This window comes from Eleutherodactylus coqui, chromosome 13, assembly GCF_035609145.1.
Source record: "Eleutherodactylus coqui strain aEleCoq1 chromosome 13, aEleCoq1.hap1, whole genome shotgun sequence".
Taxonomy (NCBI): domain Eukaryota; kingdom Metazoa; phylum Chordata; class Amphibia; order Anura; family Eleutherodactylidae; genus Eleutherodactylus; species Eleutherodactylus coqui.
In genome coordinates this window covers 20,678,759-20,697,690 of record NC_089849.1, presented here as the reverse complement: position 1 = coordinate 20,697,690, position 18,932 = coordinate 20,678,759, and the positions used below count along the sequence as shown (strand labels likewise).

General features: G+C 49.7%; 1 protein-coding gene across 4 annotated transcripts in view; it reads left to right on the top strand.

Moving 5' to 3' along the window:
• The first annotated feature begins 2,228 nt into the window (after window positions 1-2,228).
• LOC136587949 (serine/threonine-protein phosphatase 4 regulatory subunit 1-like) overlaps window positions 2,229-18,932 on the top strand; it is a 53,531-nt gene continuing 36,827 nt past the window's right edge. For all 4 annotated transcript variants that reach the window (XR_010787520.1, XR_010787519.1, XM_066586803.1 and 1 more), the window contains exons 1-5: window positions 2,229-2,334; window positions 4,849-4,893; window positions 13,750-13,882; window positions 16,051-16,157; window positions 17,459-17,601. Coding sequence is in view for 2 of the 4 variants with exons in the window: in XM_066586803.1 (XP_066442900.1) it covers window positions 2,328-2,334; window positions 4,849-4,893; window positions 13,750-13,882; window positions 16,051-16,157; window positions 17,459-17,601 (435 nt within the window). In the remaining 2 variants the exon portion in view is untranslated. The remainder of the gene's footprint in view (window positions 2,335-4,848; window positions 4,894-13,749; window positions 13,883-16,050; window positions 16,158-17,458; window positions 17,602-18,932) is intronic.

Here is an 18,932-nt window from a genome sequence, read left to right as displayed (position 1 = left end):
ATCCTGTATGGTGGGTCACCACCCATCTATGGCTGACATCTTTGGTATCGTTCACATGTGTAGGCTATTAGTATATGCAGTCGCTCCTCCCCAATCTGGGCTGGGTTGAGTGGGTGACTGCATATTAGCCTGCACTGAACAAGCTGCTCCTCCACATTATTGTCTGGCTAACTGCATATCTTCAGGGCTTACGGCCATTGCGCCTGCCCTACGGCGATTGTGCTGATGGCGATTGTGCCTGCCTTATGGCGATCGTGCCTATGGCGACTGTCTGCTTTGCAGACCTTCAGGTATTGTATTTTTGGCTTTTTCTGTGAATAATGTCTTTGTTTTTTCCCTCACCTCTGTGACTTTCCCTAACGCAACAAGTCGTAGATTTACATCGTGTGGATGGCAATGGCTCACACCAAACCACAGCATGAGCGAGCTGCCACTGGCAGCCGACCTCTCCCTGCAACAGTGGTGATTGATGAGAACTCTGATCCCCGCTGTTAACCCCCTTACATGCTGCGACCTACAGCTCCCTCTGCAATGTCATCGACCCTTCGCTATGTAATTGCGTTGGGCCAATGGGTGGCTATGGCAACTGGACACCGGACAATGGTATCTGGGCCTGCCATGGCCTGTGATTGCTATAACTGATAATGCATTACAGTGCTTCCGTACTGCAGTGTATTATCAGAATCATCGTAGGCTTCCACTCCGACCTCTGTGTATTTGCAGCACTGACAGCATGACCGGTCGAGGTCCCGAGTGACGGACCCCGGCCGATCAACTATTGATGACCCAGCCTGAGGACAGCTCAGCAGTAGTATTCTCCCTGGAAAACCCCTTTAAGAAACAAGTCGTGTGTTTTTTTTTTTACAGATCCGTATTGGTGAAATTAATTAATAAAGTGACAGACGATCCACAAGGACCCAAAAAATAAAAATGGTTAAAAAAATGTAAAAATGGTAATAAAAAACCCTTTTTGCACACTTTTCCCTCTTTGTATAATGTTTGTACACATTATTCACAAAGGGACAAACCGCGCAAACCTTCAGGACGTTCAAAATGCTTCATTTATTCATCTCACCAAAACAAAAAAGTGCAATAAAAGTGCTCAAAAAAGCTGCTTGTCACCCGATACGGCAGCAATAAAAACTAGCGCAAAACAAGCCGTCGCAGCGCGCCGGTCGGCCACAAATTACAGGACTTTGAATGCAGCAATGAGACAAAAAGGATTCCCCTCCAAAAAGGTTTTTTCTGTGCTAAAGTAGGAAAACATTAAAAAAAACTATAATTTTGCCATCATTGTAATCGCTCCGATCCGCAGAAACTGTCATTTATGCTGCATGATTTAGGCCTAGTGCCCACGGCCGAGACGGGCTCACAAGCTGAATACCGCAGCAGAGTCCGTCACGGCGTCCCCCCATACTTACCTCTGGATCCGCCGCCCGACGTCCCGCGCCAGCAGTGTCATGTGATGCACAAGCAGCGTCATATGACACGCCCATCGCTGACGCGGCCGGCGGGGACGAGTTTCACACTATCTTCCGTTGTGCTACAGTGGAAGATAGCATGACGGACGGCTTCTATTGACTGCAATGGAAGCCATCCACGCGTACACCCGCGGCAAATAGAGCATGCTGCGGGTGAATGCGGGCGTTTGTCGATTAGGTTTAATAGATCCCAATAGCTGCGGGGAAACGCCACGGAAATCCGCCCGTGGGAATTAGGTCTAACGCTGTAAAAAAACAAACAATTAGCAGAATTGATGTTTTTTCATCCTGCTCTTCAGAAAATAATAAGTTATACATTATAATTACTAAAAAAATAAATAAAAATGTTCCACTGACAGCCCCGGCCACTGCACAGACAATCCCTATTGATGGGAATAAAAAACGGCTGCTGCTTTTGAAAAGTGAAAATAAAAAAAACTCCCAAAATAGGCGGTGCCCTTAAGGGGTTAACATGCTCTCAGGTTTTGGTGCACCACAACACCCAACATGCCCTGGTTTCCATCCACCAGGCCGCACAGCACTGCCGTAAACTGCGCCTACATCGCACAACCAATGGCCGTGCATCAGCTAAACCAAATAACCAATCACCGTGAATCAGCCAACTCAAATACCCAATCACCGTGAATGAGTAAATGCAAACAACCAATCAGGTTGCGAATGGTGTGGAGCTGGGGTGTAAAAAGCTAATATGCGCACAGAGCTGAGCTCGGGGGCGCGCACGTCACTAGCCTCCGTGCGCGCTCCCGCCCTGACGTCTCCCCCTGGTTACAGGGGTGAGGAGGAGTGTCGGGGACGCGCATCAGACCTCCCGGCTCAGCCCTCAAGATGGCCGGTAAGTGACGGCTTGGGGGCCCCAGATAGATGGCCACAGCGGGTGTCAGCGGTGATTAGAGCTGTGACAGGCGGCGGGCGGTGCCGGCAGGGGGCGCTGTGCGGCGCCGTCGGGTCCCCCATTGTTGTGCCGGGGAAGTTTCATTGTGATGTTGGTGCCCTGTGTGCCCGGGCAGGGCGCTGGTGCCAGCCTGCAGCGGGGAGGGCATGGTGTGCCAGTCCTCCTGGATGTCTGTGCATGACCCTATAGGCGGATCTATAGGTGCAGGCTATACGTACCGCACTACTACTCCCATCATCCTCTGCTGGCCGGCTCTTCGCGGCGGATGGACTTCTGCAGCAACAGAAAAACCCGTCAGCGTTCGCACGTTCCGCCGGCGCGGAGGGCAGATAGTAGTGCGGCGCACGTCTCTCACATCTGAGGTGTTCGCCATTTGCGCCATATTTTTTTTCCGGCTTTGCCTCGGTTAGCGCCGCCCTGTAGACACAAACCGCGTCCGGCCGCCTCGTTACCGATTTACTCCGACGTCACAAACAAGATGGACGTAAACATCCGCGTTTATTCGTAAATCGCATCATTCGCGGCAGGTTTTATTTTTTGCTCATAGACGGCGTTCCGCGTGTGCGCGCCGCGTCCTTGGGGCGTAAACAGGATATCCGCCCTCAAATCCACCGCGTGCGAATGTGCCGGATTCACACGAGCGGATCTGTGCACACGCAATACGCAAAAATCAGAACCCACTGATGTAACTGGGTGCGTTCACAGGCGCGGGTTTGGTGTGCGCAATTCCACAGCACAAAAAAATGCGTAGCGCGCTCTACTGTCCTGCGCCGCGGCGAGGTGTGTCTCCAGCTTATTAAACTAATTGCCCGTTTCATCGCTGATGGCGCCGCCGTGGGTTTATGGGGTTTGGTTTTTTTTTGCACATTAAATTGCGCACGACTGGTGGCACAAAAAGTGTAGTAAAATGACGACGTGCGTGCAAAAACGTGCGCAAATACACTTCCGCTCGTGTGAATCCCGTCTAAGAGCCCCTCCCCCCATGGATGTTCCGCGACGGTCATTGACATACGCAGCGTTTTCGCGGATTCCTTGCGGATTGCAAATTTTTTGTGTGATTTAAAAAAAAAAAAAAACCCGCAAGAAGGCGCCATCGCTGTCGTACATAAATACGTATCACGCTGGTTCACTCGCAATGACGTCAGTGCGCTGCCGCAGTCCGCAATACGGACCAAAATAGGACGTCTGCGAGTCCCCCGATGCAAATCCGTAGAGGGGTTCAGCGTACGTAAAAAAAAACAGGTGTACTGCAAGGGGTTAAATGCCTGGAAAACCCCGTATAGCGGTTTTCTCAACGTGGGCATCTATGGCGCGCCCACCGGAGATATTAGGAATACGTGCCGGCCCTCGCGCCCATGTAACGCATCGGGGTCTCTCGTTACCCCGGGTGACTCGTTCGCCGCTCTGCCGTTTCCCTAGCCCCATAGAAGTGAACGCAGCGCCGCGAGCTCCCGGCTTGTTGTCCGCCCGGATCTGCCGCCGCTCCCGCACGGTTAGCGGATCGCATTCCCCACACCGGAGAGGCGGCGCTTGTGTCTGCCGGACAATGATGGCGTCCCGTTAGACGTCGCCCTGTAACTGGATTGCGATGCCTCCTACTATGTTCCCAAGACCTCTGCTTGCTTCTGTCAGCGGCCGCCATCTTGCACCACAAGCCCCGCCCACACTGCGCTATTTGTGTTGTTCCTCCACAAACGAAAATAACGGCAGTGCTGGACCTGGCGAATAAAGGTGAAATAGCGCAACGTGCGGCTTGGTGGCGAGACGGCAGTGCTACGGACCGCCGCTGTAGTCACTGCTGTATATCCAGCGCCGTCCGTGTCAGTAAAAGGGTGCAATGAACGGCACGTGACCGCCGCTGCGTCCTGCCGGGTCCGTGTGGCTGCAGCGCCGGATGGGCAGCCACTGGGATAGCTGAGTATTCAATTTCTCTTCATTTGAAACCCTTTTACATCTTTATGTCCTGAAAACCCCTTTAAGCAACTGCTGCAGTACCTGCACAGCGCCGCTCTTGTCCATGTGGCTGTGTCTGGTACTGCAGCTCCCAGAAAATCCCTCTAAGCCACAGGAAAGGGGATAAATTTCTCATCATAGGGATGCAGGAACCCCCAACAATCCTGAGACCAATGCTACACGTGAACGGAGCAGCGGTGTACACGCCCCGCCACCGCTGCTCCGTGGGACAGGGAGAGATGGACGAGCTCAGCCGTCCCGTAGAAGTGTAGGGAGTGGCAGTCGGCGTCGCGCACTAACCCTCCGTTCACGGGGGCCGATCATAGCTACCATGGAGGGAAGGCTCGCATGGCAGCGATGTACGGCGCGGTACAATGTGCAGTGCATGCTGGGAGTTGTAGTCTCACAACGCAGGAGAGTCGCAGAGGGATTATCTTGGCTTCAGGTTATTTGGCCCTTCTTGCTCTTCTCTTACTGACTTCCTGCTCTGCTTCCTCTTAGGGATCCCGCTGTATTTTGTGGACCTGCAGGACGATCTGGATGACTGTGAGTGTCGCCGGCGCGCCTCCTTCATGCCCCCCCCCCCCCCACTTCCTGTGTCTTCTTGTTTGTCTCATTACATAATACACCGCAATATCCTCATTGCAGTGAAGTGTCATCAGAGTCCATTCATAAGGACACCTTGTGCCGCCGCAGAGTGTCGTCTGGGATCGCGTCATCCCAATATGGGGAACCTCCTCCTTACCCCCGGAGATCCTACTGTCCCTAATTGTTGTTGCCGTGGCAAAGAGTCGCTCCTGCTGTTAAGGGACTGCCTCCACGGACGCCCAGCCATCTCATTGGCTATCATGTAATGCTTTCCCAGAAGACTCAGAAAGTTACTTCACTTTGTACAAACTTTTGACTTGATCACTGGGGGTCCCGCTGCTGAAACAAGGGGGCTGCTCCTCTCGGCAGCTGAAGACGGTCACATAGATGTCTATAGAAGAGGTCTGCTGAGAGGGGCGCAGTGCTTAGGCGAGCGCTGCACTCCATTGTTCCATCAGCAGTGAGGGTCTCGGCAGCGGGACCCCTGCTAAACAAAAGTTTGACCTGTTAGTCTGGCAAGTCAAAAGTTTTAAAAAGTGCAGTTCCCCTTTAAGGAGGTTGTAGAGGATTAGGGAAACACGGTGGCTCTGTCTCAGGAACAGCGCCACACCTGTCTATGGGCTTTGTTTGGTATTGCAGCTTATTTCCATTGAAGTGATTGGGGCTGAGCTGCAATACCAAACCCAACCTGTGGTCGGGGGTGGGGCTGTTCAGTCATGTTAATAAATACTTCCTTTGGAAATAGCAGCTGATTGAGGCCACTGACTGCACAGACTGGACACCTCAGGTAACAGGTAGTGTCACCTTCTTGTGGACCTGATGGACCTCTGCTCATACATTATGGAAGGGACTCGTATCCTAGGAGCGGAGTCTGCTGCACCGCAGGAAGAATGCCAGCTGCCTGGGCGATGCCAGGGGACTGGCGCTGCCTTCCTGTGTTGTCAGATCCCTCTTATTGATGAAGGACACCGTTTCAATATGGAACTACATGGAAAGGCCCCTTTATTAGAGACCCCAAACATTTCACGATCGGAGCCTTGCTGTCTGGAAATTCTCCCCGTGACCCCGGAGTGCGGCATAAAATCACATGAAAAGTTTTCCGTGGATCAGTTCAGGGTGAATCCACATTAGATGGGAAAATCCAGCGATCGGAGCAACTTCTAACGAGGCCGGGTCATCGGGGCTAGACTAGCCGGGGCCAGGATGTCACTGCCAACCACGTGGGGTTTTCTCATGTAATGGGGTGGAGAGTATACAGAGAATGGCGTAATTGGGGAAAAACATCCAGCGAATGGAGATTCTGATGATGGCAACAACTGAAAGGGGTCAGAGGAGGATGTCAGGAATAGTTCTGATGACCATATGCTGCACAACCAAGGATACTGCAACTGAATACAGCATCTGATCTCCAACTTACCTGTCCGAACCCACAACTCGCCGTTCTTTAGCACGGATGGGCTATAACAGCAGACGACCACTGCCAGCGCCATTGTGTCCAAGAGAAACAGAAAGGCGAGACTCCAGCGGGCAAAAGAGCATAAAAATGGTATCACTGAGCAGCGGAAAAACATCTCCTGGTCAGATGGATCCAGACTTCTGTTGCATGGTGCTGAAAAGAGGTCAGAGTTTAGCACAAGCAGCATGAATCGCTGAGCCCTTCCTGTCAGCCGGTCAGAACATGTCAGCACCTCCATCTAATCTGCAGCAACTACAAGAAGCTTCCTGTCCGCAGGGGCCGATATATCTGCAGAACGATTTCATCACCCAGTGGGATTTACGTCACAATGAATTGCTGCGTTTTTGAAGGCCAAAGGAGTCCAACGCTACGAGATGGAGGTCTCTAATAAAGTGGCCATTCAGCGTATACTGTGGGGGGCGCACTCCTAATATACCATCATGTATGATACCGACTTCTGTAGCGCTGCTGCCCAGCCCCTGTCAGCGGAGCTATGATGCAGTTAGTGCCTCAGACACTAGGGGCTCACTCACACACGCGGATCCTAGCAGCATGGACTTCTTACACCATTATAGCCTGCAGGTGCATAAAGGTAATTCGCGCATCAAATGCGTATTTACTGCGTTCTGCGTATTCTGGACATAAACAATCTGCACGTAAAACAGCCAAGATACGCCCGTACGGTCGGGCCCTGGAGCGGTGTTCACACTTCCACACCTAAATCCGCATGTTTTGCGCATCCGTTTATTGTCAGTGGTAATCTCTGCCATGTGACTTCTCGATGCGGATTACACATGTGGGTTTGTCCATTGAAAAGTATATCTGCGTGGATCCGCGGTCAGACAGCGCCGCAGCCGCGCAGAAACCCCCGCCAGAGCCGCGGAATTCTGCCATGGTTTTTGAAGAGAAATCGGCACAGAAAAATCCGACCTACCCGTAACCTACCTTATTGATGTAGGCCCACCCTGCACAGCCCAGCGCCCCATCCTCTTGTCGCACAGTCATGTTGCCTCTAACATAACTTTCCTGAAGACGGGGTGACCCAAAAAATACAATTCTGACATCCTGTATATATATTTTTTTCCTGACGACATTCACCATGTTGGATAAATAATGCGTTCCTTTGATAGATCGGACTTTTACGGACGCTGCGGTGCCACATGTTACTTTTTGTTTTTTTATTAGAAAAATGGGCGAAGGTTTTTTATTATCCTTTATCTTTTCTAAGGAAAAATCTTTTAGTTTTTTTTAGTTCCCATACGGGACTTGAACTTGCGATCGTTTGATCACTCATCTATACTAATATTATAAATGCAAAAGTAAGTCGTCTGTCTGTTACCTTTTTACGGCTAAACCGCAGAAGCGATTTTGATGATTTGTCAGGGAGCTGGCTGCATCCTGAGGAAGGACATAATATACATTTTATCCTGAAAATGTATCTAGGGAGCAGAACAAGACAGATCTCTGTGGTGATGCGCAGGAGCGCCCCCGTGTGGCGAGGCGGAGGGGGGCACATCATAAGCTATGCCTACACAAACGGGCAGACGTCGTTGCTGCACGCATGTGATTATTAAGCTAGCAGGGATACCCCGCGTTGCCCGGGATTAAAACTTGGCAAATTTAATTTGTCATATCTATAATAAAATCTAAATCCTAAAAGAAAAATACATATTTGGTATTGCCGCGTCCGTAAAAGTCTGATCTATCAAAGTAGCGCATTATTTACCCCGCACGGTGAACGTCGTCCGAAATAAATAAATAAAGAACGCCACAAATACACTTTTTCAGTCACCCTGCGTCCCAGAAAAATGAAATAAAAAGCGATTAAAAAGTCGTATATATTCCGAATTAGTACTAACGGAAACTACAGGAAATCCTGGAAATAAATGAGCCCTTGGTCAAGTAAGTCAACGGAAAAATAAAAGTTATTGCGCGCAGAAGATGCAGCAGAAAATAATTTTAAAAAATTAAATGTCTTTGAAAAAAAATAGTACTACAAAGTACTACACAAAAAGTACTACACAAAAAGTACTACAGCCAAAAATACTACATACGTTATCAGGTCATTTTTGTTGCAGTTTGTGCGCCGTAGAAACAAAACACACCGAAAGATGGCGGAATGTCGTGTTTTGTTTTTTTTTTTTTTCATTTTACTCCACTTAGATTTTTGTAAAAAGTTTTTCCGTACATTATTTGGTACTCTTAATAACGCCATTGAAAAATACAACTCGTTCCGCAAAAAACAACAAGCCCTCATACAGCGACGTCGATGGTAAATAAAGGAGCTACGATTTTTTTTAACCGGGGGGAGGAAAAAAGAAAAAAAAAAGGCCGTGTCATTAGGGGTTAAATAATGTACTCACTTTCTTCTCGGGGTCATTACGACGCAGTGATACCACATGTGTGATTTGTATTTTTAATTTTTTTTTTACAAAGTAAAGTGTTTGTTTTTTGTGTTTTTTAATTAAAAAAAAAATTTTTTTTTTTTTGTTCCTTTAGGGTACTTCCACAGAGACCCATCAGGACCCCCTGATCACATTCCGGGGGTCCAATGGTGACAGCCCTTTACATGCTGCAGTGACAGCTCTTTACATGCTGCAGTCACATAGACTGCAGCATTTAAAGGGTTAACACAGCAGAGATCGGAGGTTTTCTCTGATCTCTGCTGTAAGAGCTGGTACCTAGCTGTCCTCTGACAGCCAAGCACCAGCTCTCCCTGCCACAGAGACCATCCGCTTGAAGCCGATGGTCTCTATGGCAACCTGTAAACAAAGCAGTGCAGGAGTTTGAATTCAGAAGCGGGGGATTGCCAGCAGAAATCTTCCGGGCTATATCGCTATGGGCAGTGGAGCTCGTCCCGGGGTTAAAGCAAATCTGCAGCAGATTCTGCGGGGATTGTATTTTTTAGTGGACATGAGGCCTAAGGCCAATCGGGGCATTTAATCCCCGCTGTCAGAAGTGAGCGCGTCTGATGCGGACAAGTATTAGCGGTAATAGACAGCCGCCTCCTGCTGCGTATGGATGACACTCCGTACAAACCCCGCACATCAGGATGTAAATGTACGCCCTGTGACATGAAGGGGTTAAATTCAATCTCCATCCCGGAGCCATTTAAAGGGGAATTTGTCATGGGATACACCTCTTCATGAAAGGCATCTATAAGATATCTCAATGGGCGGTGGTGGAATATGGCTCACTGATCAGCCCCCCGAATACATCATCACGGAGACAACCGGAGGGTCACATGATCTGCACCGCCCGCTCCTCTAGAGCTCCCGTACCCTCTGGGGTTAATCTGCACTAACCATGTGTGGATCACCACTAATTGCCATGTAGCCTCTGGGCCTCATTAGCAATTCAAGGTGCCGGCCAGAAACTAGTGGTGACCCGCATGCGGTTAGAGCGAGTCGACCGCGGCATCTACGGCGCTACTACACGAGCGTTAGTGACTGCCTGGAGTGTAATGTACTGCTGATTGTCGGGCTGCAGCCCAGATATCAGGAGAGATACTTCTATAATAGCACCTGTATGGTCCCCGGGCTGCAGGGTACGGTCACGGACTCACTGATATCAGGAGAGATACTTCTATAATAGCACCTGTATGGTCCCCGCGCTGCAGGGTATGGTCACGGACTCACTGATTTCAGGAGAGATACTTCTATAATAGCACCTGTATGGTCCCCGGGCTGCAGGGTATGGTCACGGACTCACTGATATCAGGAGAGATACTTCTATAATAGCACCTGTATGGTCCCTGCGCTGCAGGGTATGGTCACGGACTCACTGATTTCAGGAGAGATACTTCTATAGCACCTGTATGGTCCCCGCGCTGCAGGGTACGGTCACGGACTCACTGATTTCAGGAGAGATACTTCTATAATAGCACCTGTATGGTCCCCGGGCTGCAGGGTACGGTCACGGACTCACTGATTTCAGGAGAGATACTTCTATAATAGCACCTGTATGGTCCCCGCGCTGCAGGGTATGGTCACGGACTCACTGATTTCAGGAGAGATACTTCTATAATAGCACCTGTATGGTCCCTGCGCTGCAGGGTACAGTGACGGACTCACTGATATCAGGAGAGATACTTCTATAATAGCACCTGTATGGTCCCCGGGCTGCAGGGTATGGTCACGGACTCACTGATATCAGGAGAGATACTTCTATAATAGCACCTGTATGGTCCCTGCGCTGCAGGGTATGGTCACGGACTCACTGATTTCAGGAGAGATACTTCTATAGCACCTGTATGGTCCCCGGGCTGCAGGGTACGGTCATGGACTCACTGATATCAGGAGAGATACTTCTATAATAGCACCTGTATGGTCCCCGGGCTGCAGGGTACGGTCACGGACTCACTGATATCAGGAGAGATACTTCTATAATAGCACCTGTATGGTCCCCGGGCTGCAGGGTACGGTCATGGACTCACTGATTTCAGGAGAGATACTTCTATAATAGCACCTGTATGGTCCCCGGGCTGCAGGGTACGGTCATGGACTCACTGATATCAGGAGAGATACTTCTATAATAGCACCTGTATGGTCCCCGGGCTGCAGGGTATAGTGACGGACTCGCTGATTTCAGGAGAGATACTTCTATAGCACCTGTATGGTCCCCGGGCTGCAGGGTACAGTGACGGACTCACTGATTTCAGGAGAGATACTTCTATAATAGCACCTGTATGGTCCCCGGGCTGCAGGGTATAGTGACGGACTCACTGATTTCAGGAGAGATACTTCTATAATAGCACCTGTATGGTCCCTGCGCTGCAGGGTACAGTGACGGACTCACTGATATCAGGAGAGATACTTCTATAATAGCACCTGTATGGTCCCCGGGCTGCAGGGTACGGTCACGGACTCACTGATATCAGGAGAGATACCTCTATAATAGCACCTGTATGGTCCCCGGGCTGCAGGGTACAGTGACGGACTCACTGATATCAGGAGAGATACTTCTATAATAGCACCTGTATGGTCCCCGGGCTGCAGGGTATGGTCACGGACTCACTGATATCAGGAGAGATACTTCTATAATAGCACCTGTATGGTCCCCGGGCTGCAGGGTATGGTGACGGACTCACTGATTTCAGGAGTCTCATTAAAACTCATCCGTTTTGGTGGTTTTGCAAATCTTACTTTTGAAGCTTTGCCGGAGCGGCGTCCAGTGAAGCTCCTGTACGGGGTGACTCAGGAGTGTGCGGACACCCATATGGAGTAGCAGACGGGGATCCGACATTGTACACAAACTGCAGGGGAAGAGGAAAACCTGTTAGGCCATGTCATCAACATGACGGCCATTTTGAATGCCGCCATCTTGGATTCAACTCTAATTTTTCCATTGGGAAGGTAGGTGTGATATATCCAGCTGGCAGAGAACGTCGCCAGGAAAACGGCGGTGAGCTTCACTTTATCATAACTTCACCCGTTCCCATGTTAACACAGGGATTTTTTTTAATGTGAAATTAGAAAATTGACAGTAATCCCCATGGAATGTATTTCAAGTGCTGCCCCCCCCCCCCATGTTTTAGGGGTTAACCCTATACTTCCCACCCATTCCTGATGAACTCGCACCACAACATGAATGCTAGCACAAGCATCAGAGGAGTCATATTCTGTATCTCCTCGGAGTAAACAAGGGCTTTGACCCGACCCCACGGATCAAAGCCAAAGGAGACAAATCGGGGGATCGTGGGGCCACTGGATTGGACTACGACTACGACCAACGACTGATACAGTTTGGGGAAACCGCACATCAAGACAGTCTCTGATAACTAAAGATGAGGGAGCACGCTCGTTAAGGCTGATGCTCGAGAGAGCATTGGTCTTTTCGTGTAAGTGCTCACTCGTCTGAGCACCGTGCGGGGGGGCGGCGAGAGAGAAATCTCTCTCATGCTCACCCCTGCCCCCCCCCCCCACCCCCCCTGGGGCTCCGACGAGTAAACAGTCACTCAAAAAGACGCATCCATAATGAGCCGGGCGCCATCTTGTTGGAAGTATTCCATCCTACGACAACAATGAAGGAAACGCGTCTCCATCTTAGAGTCTTGTGTAACTCTCCACTCTTAACGTTCCCTCAGTGAAGAAAGGGCCCACAGTCCAGGTACCCCATACACCCCACTATCATGTCAGGTGAGGCGGCCATGTTGGATGGATCAGTGAGATAGCACCATCATTCACATAAAGAAGCATCCCTGTGTTAACAGGAGAACCAATAAAGTTATGATAAACTGAAGCTCACCGCTGTGACGTTCTCTGTCAGTCTGATACATCGCACACCTACCTTCCCATCGGAAAAGTTAGAGCCGAATCCAAGATGGTGGCATTCAAAATGGCCGTCATGTTGGTCACATGGCCTAACAGTCCCCCGATATCATGCTTGCCTGTGTGTGATTTTCACAGAGCTATGAGGCATCGTTTCACATTAGGGACCTGCTGATCCCCACTGATCAGATGATTCCTGAGGCCACTGTCACTGCAGCCGGCACAGGAAGCCGTCAACGCTGCCTATAGCGCAGAGGCCCGGGTGGCTAGTGAGCCACACCTGCAGTACCAAGGCGGGCCACTGCACTATGGTCAGCGCTGACGGCAGTGACAGGGAACCAGCGGATCAGCAGCGATCCCCGCCGATGATCTGTTGATATCCAGTCAGACATCAATAGAAAAACAAAATCAAAAGTCCCAGAATTTTTTTGCAGCTTTTTTTTAAACAGAGGGGAGAGTGCACACAAAAGAAATATGGTGTGTTTGTTTTAAAGCATTTTTTAAATGTCCCTTTGCTATGCCTGCGCGTAATGGTACGCCTATTCACGGCAATTGCTTCTCAGCCCGAGCGTACACTTAACACCCGGGCAGGAAGGGGTTACTACAACATCCAGATAATTATACGTACGCTGCGGTTTATAAACAGCGCTACACGATGTGGTAATTGCAGCCCTGGCACATCGTGTACCACCGCCGGTGCCCGCGGCCGGGACATGAGGATGCAGCCCGTGAAGTGACAAGGTCCACGGCGTATCATGGCCTATAAGATGGGATGCCTGCCTCGCGGATAATCGGTAGCCGCGCTTCACAAGGCCGTCCGTCTGCCAAGGACTAATTCCACTTGAGAAGGAATTAAAATTCTGCTCACACTTGAGGTTACAGGGGATTAGCGTCCTGCTCTCCCAACCTGCGGGGCATCCTCACAGATCACAAGCAAATGAACTCGGAGTCCCCGGCCGTCCAGCGCCATTTGTTATTCCGTAACCCAGACGCTCCGTATATATCTGTGCATACACGACTCGCAGCCTCTCTCGTCACACCTGTTGGCTCCTTGGATAATGTGTCGTCTTGTCTTCTTTATCCCCATAGTTGGCTTTGAGGATTATGGACCAGACTGTGAAAGCATGAGGATAAGCGCTTTCCTAGACATTCCGGGGCAGGACAATCTGACGCCACTCGCACGCCTGGAGAAATACGCCTTTAGCGATAATATATTTAACAGGTAAATGTAAGCTCAGCTCAGTAAGAGAAACGGAACCGATCACATGTAGTATCACATCTGTCAGGGCGTTCGGCGGCGTGCGTTCACACACAGCTGATTGGCTGCAGAGATATCTGCGCCATTTTGGTGCTTGTCTGCAGCAGATTTCACAATGGACTTCAATAGAAAGGGTGAAATGTGCTGCAGATCCGCACCAAATGGGATGGATTTTAGCGCCATTTTGCTGCAGACAATCGGCTACGTGTGAACGCACACTTAAGGCCACAGATTGAATGTCTGCCCGTTTAGCCAGAACCAATCGACAAGCATCAGGTTGGCACATACAGCAGGCGAGCGGCTGGGGGAACAATTGTTAAAGACGTTTTCTGGCGTTCATTAAAAAAAGTGCTCCAGGGTAGGAAATGGCATAAAAATGGAATTAAAGCGACTCTCCAGCCTCAGGACAAAACGCCCTCCTGGGACCTGTCAGTCGTCTTTTGTTCCAACTGGTTCAGGGTCCCGTTCTCGGATGGTCAAGATGGCCGCTGTCTTCTTTAGACTACCAAATCGTCCATAGTTCATTGGTGGTGTTAGGACTTCTGATGAACTATACCTGCTCTGTGATTGGCCAGCACTGATCACCGGGCAGTGCGTAGTGTAAGTAGAAAATAGTGGTGACTATTTTGACTCCTTGAAAACGGGACCGGGAGCGTTGGAACGAAGTGATGGACGGCACAATAAATTGCAGGTAATGCGCCCCCTTCAGCTTCCGGGCTGGAACAGAAGTTTTAACCATTAATCACACTTTCACCGTACCTGTGTCCCGTCTGCTCCGATCCCCGCTGGCGTAGGAAGTGATGACACCACATTTATTGCACACATGACGTTGCAATCCATCGCTGCCCTCAGTAGTCATGCGCATATTACCACCACTTGACCTCTGAGGCCAGCGACCGGCGGTAGCGGCACATGAGTGGTGAACGTGGCATCATGGCTTCCTGTATCAGTGGGGACTTGGTTGGTGGCGCTGGACTGAAGGCTCCCTAAAGGAGTAATGATCATTGCCTGCCCTGGGGCATGTGTATCTGCATGTCAGAAAACCCCTGTAATACCATATTTCAGCCCCTTACAGATTGCATCTGTCAGCAGCTTATCCCCGCTGTGACCAGGCTCACACGAAGTCTCTCGCAGCGCGCAGGCTGCTAAATATACGCACGTGGCATGCAGTCACTATATAATGACATTGCGTCCTGGCTGCGTGCCGCTCATCGCCATGTACTACCTTATGGTGTACACTCACGTAATACGCGCCAAGACAGGACATGCTGCGATATTTCTTGCACACGTATTTTGTGCAAGTCGTATGAGCGGCAACATGGCCGCCTGTGGCAGATTGGTACAGCGTACTACCCACATGCGGAGTACGCTGTACCAACACGCTTGTGTGAGCCGGATTTACACACAGATGTGCTCTTGGCAAGGAAGCATCCAATCACCTGATGAATGAGCGGTCGCTCGTTGGTCAGCTGATCACGGGTATTCAGACAGGCCGATGATCGGGCAAAAGGACATTTGTGCCCATGGAAAAAGACTTTCTGCCATCCCAATAGCTGTAGACTAATAGATGCAATTCCACTCCGTAAGCCTCCTGCAGCGCCGGTCGGATGGATTAAAGTGTTCGTTATGTGCTGGTTTACATATCTGACAACTCCTCTCTTACATCTATTTATAATTGACCTTCAAGGGCTGCGAGCGTGGAAGAAAATGGTAGGAAATGGGATGAAAAACCTCTTTTGGCTCCCGTATCGTTAGATTTAGGAGCTCAAGGCTCTTAAGTGATTTTCATTTATTTCGGGGAACTTGGAGGAGGTGTCAGGTTTGCCTGATGACATTTCTGGGCTTTACTGCTGATATCATTGGGGTCTGCCAACTCGTAGCGAGTTGCTGACATCATCGATCCTCCTGGTCATCGCTGCTGATCCTTGGGCATTGCAGACCTGCAGAAAGGAGTTCAAGCACGAGGAAAGATTTCAGGGCACGCTGGAAGTTGTAGTTCTGGCGCAGGAGGAGTGCAGAGTGCTCTCTCAGCCGTGACTAATAACTGAGGAAGAAGAAAGCCGTATCCTCTGATTGTGTGCCACATACACCGTATAATCCCTGTAATCCCATCACTGACTCTTCTCTTACAGACAGATAATTGCACGTGGATTGCTGGATGTGCTCAGAGATTTCAGCAGTACTGAAGATGACTTTCTCACTGTCATGGAGATAGTCGTCCGCCTCTCGGAGGATGTAGGTGAGTTCATTGGGAAGGAAACCACTAAATACATCTATCCCCCCCTATAGGATAAATGGCCGCCTGCTGGCGGTCAGACTGCGGGGACCTGAATGGTCCCGGTATTCTGCACTCCAAGCTCTACCATGTGAATGGAGCTTTGGTGCAGATGCCTGACTCCCACACCATTCACTTCTGTGGGGCAAAGGGAGATTGATATCGCAAGCTTCTTACATCCCATAGAAGTAAGTGAATGAAGCTTTACTCATGCATTCACAGAGGGAACTCGGATATGCAGTTTTTGGGATTGCTGGGTGTCCCAGTCGTAGGGCGACCAAGAATCAGACATTTATTCCCTATCATGTGGATAGAGGATAAATGTTAATGAAAAAGGCCCTTTTACACATCGTTAACCAGTCGTTAGAGCAGTTTGCACAATAAGGGTACACTGTAAACACATGCAGTGAAAGACTGATCAGCAATAAATCGCCAATTGGGTCTTTCATGCAGACCATAAAACCATTGTTAGTCTGCCGCTGCGTCACCCTATGTAAACAGGCAGTTGTTCAGCTATGAACGACTGCCTGTTTACTGTGAATGGTGCTGGAAGAGATCTCCGACCCATTCTGCCTCCCATCACTGAGCGATGATGGCTCCTGTGTGAAAGCATAGGAGCCATCCTCCCTGCGATGGACGCCTGTCAGGCGCTTCAGTGCCCAACAGTCATCAGGTGTATAAATGTCTTTGGTCTTGAGGTATCCTACCCAACTCTTCTTTCACTGACATCTAGATATTAAGCTTGGGGACATGGCCTTGGCGATTGATTAGTCCCCAGTTATGATGTATGGGTGCTTTCACGTGTCAATGATTTGCTGCCAGGTTTGAATCCTCACACCTTCAAACAATAAAACATTTGCATGTTTGCTCACATGAGCGGACATGGATCTCCGCGCGGGAATAAAACCACAGCATGTACTATTTTAGTGCGGATTCCACCTGGACAGCTTCCATTGAAGTCCGTGGAAGCCGTCCGACCCGCGGCCCATCTGCAATTGACATTGCAGGTAGGTCATGGGTAACCATGTCTTTGTCTAGCGACGGCGCTGGAAAAAGAAAGATTTTTTAAAAAATCCGTACTGCGCAGGTCTGACAGCGACTCGCTGCGGCCATCCGTAATACAGGATATACCAGGTACGCACGGTCGCCAGGCGGGGACAGGGCCGCATACGGAATCCGACCCTTTCATGTAAGACCACAATTCCAGCTTGTGAATATTATTAAACTTCAATTTCATAGCGGCTCCTGCACTTTTCTGCTTCCAGAACCGACCGTGCGGACAGAGCTCATGGAGCAGGTCCCACAGATCACCATCTTTCTGCAGGAGAGCCGGCCTCAGTTTCCCAGAGCGTTCTCCGAGTACCTGCTGCCCATTCTGGTCCGCTATCTCACTGATCCCAATAACCAGGTGAGTGCAGATGCAAGTCATATGATGGCCTGATACAGTGTTATACGTCCGGTACACACGATAGTTTATGCCGAATCATCCGGTACTTCGGTAATGTTCCCATTCACATCTTCAGACTAACGGCTCACCCCTCGGCTGTCAGTAGACGATACAATCCAGATGATGGCAGGCCCGTAGTGTTATACCATACAGTCTCATGATCCGTGGCCTCTAGCAACCCGAGGCCACGGATCACACAGTGAAATGACTGTATTCTGTAACTTTTAGGAGCCTGATCTCTTGATAAGCTTTAGTCTCAATGCTGCTGTTCAGAGTACTGGGCCCATTCACACGGGTGTATCTTCTGTCTGTATTACATCCCTATTATATATAGCTTATTATTAGACGTACCGTAGCACACGCAGTATTTGGTTGTCCTATGGACGTGACTCTATATATTCCTCTTCTTGTCTTGCACAGCTACAAAATGCTTGTGCATCCCGGCGGGGAATATATCATGTGACCTGGGAACCAGTTTGCCTACTTGATTCTTACCTGTTGGTAAATTAAAGGGCATCTCCCAAGCTGTTCTGCGCCTGAGGTGCAACTTTCACTGGTAACACGAATGAAGTCATCACGCCTGTCTCTGCAGGTAGCATTTCTTAGAATTATCTGCAGTAAAGGTTCTAGTAAACATTCCCCTGTTGTTCCTTAAAGGGATTGTCTTGGACATTTACTGTTGATGACCTTTCCTCAGAATAGGTCATCAGTAGTTGATTGGCACAGAGTCTGACGCTTGGGATCCAACAATCAGCTGATCATTGGGCTCACTGTTATGCGGACAGCACTAGAAGCAGATAGCGCTGTCCATATTGCAGTGGCCCGGTTTGGTACTTCAGGCACAGCCTCCATTGAATTCAAAGAAGGAGCAGACCCTGTACAGCAGCAGAGCAAAATACAGCAAAGCTGAGAAGATTGCTGCTGGGGATTGCCTTGTGAGTAAGCAAGTACTATTTCTTTTCACTGCTTCAGACTCCATGGCATAATTATTATCTATCTGCAGTGGGACTTGCTGAGGTCTCTACCTTCCGCTGCCAGAGGAGGAAGGAGACTCACTAGAGACTATACTGATGGCTGCTAGAGAGAGGAGACTGAAGAGGGGACTTGCAGAGTAACACAGTTTGTTAGGCTGAAGGGAGACCATGTCCATCCAGTTTAGCCTTTTTTTCACCCCCCCCTTGTTGATCCAGAGGAACGCAAAAAAAACCTATGAGGCAGAAGCCAATTTAGCCCTTTTTAGGGAAAAAATTCCTTCCCGACTCCATAATGGCAATCAGAATAGTCCCTGGATC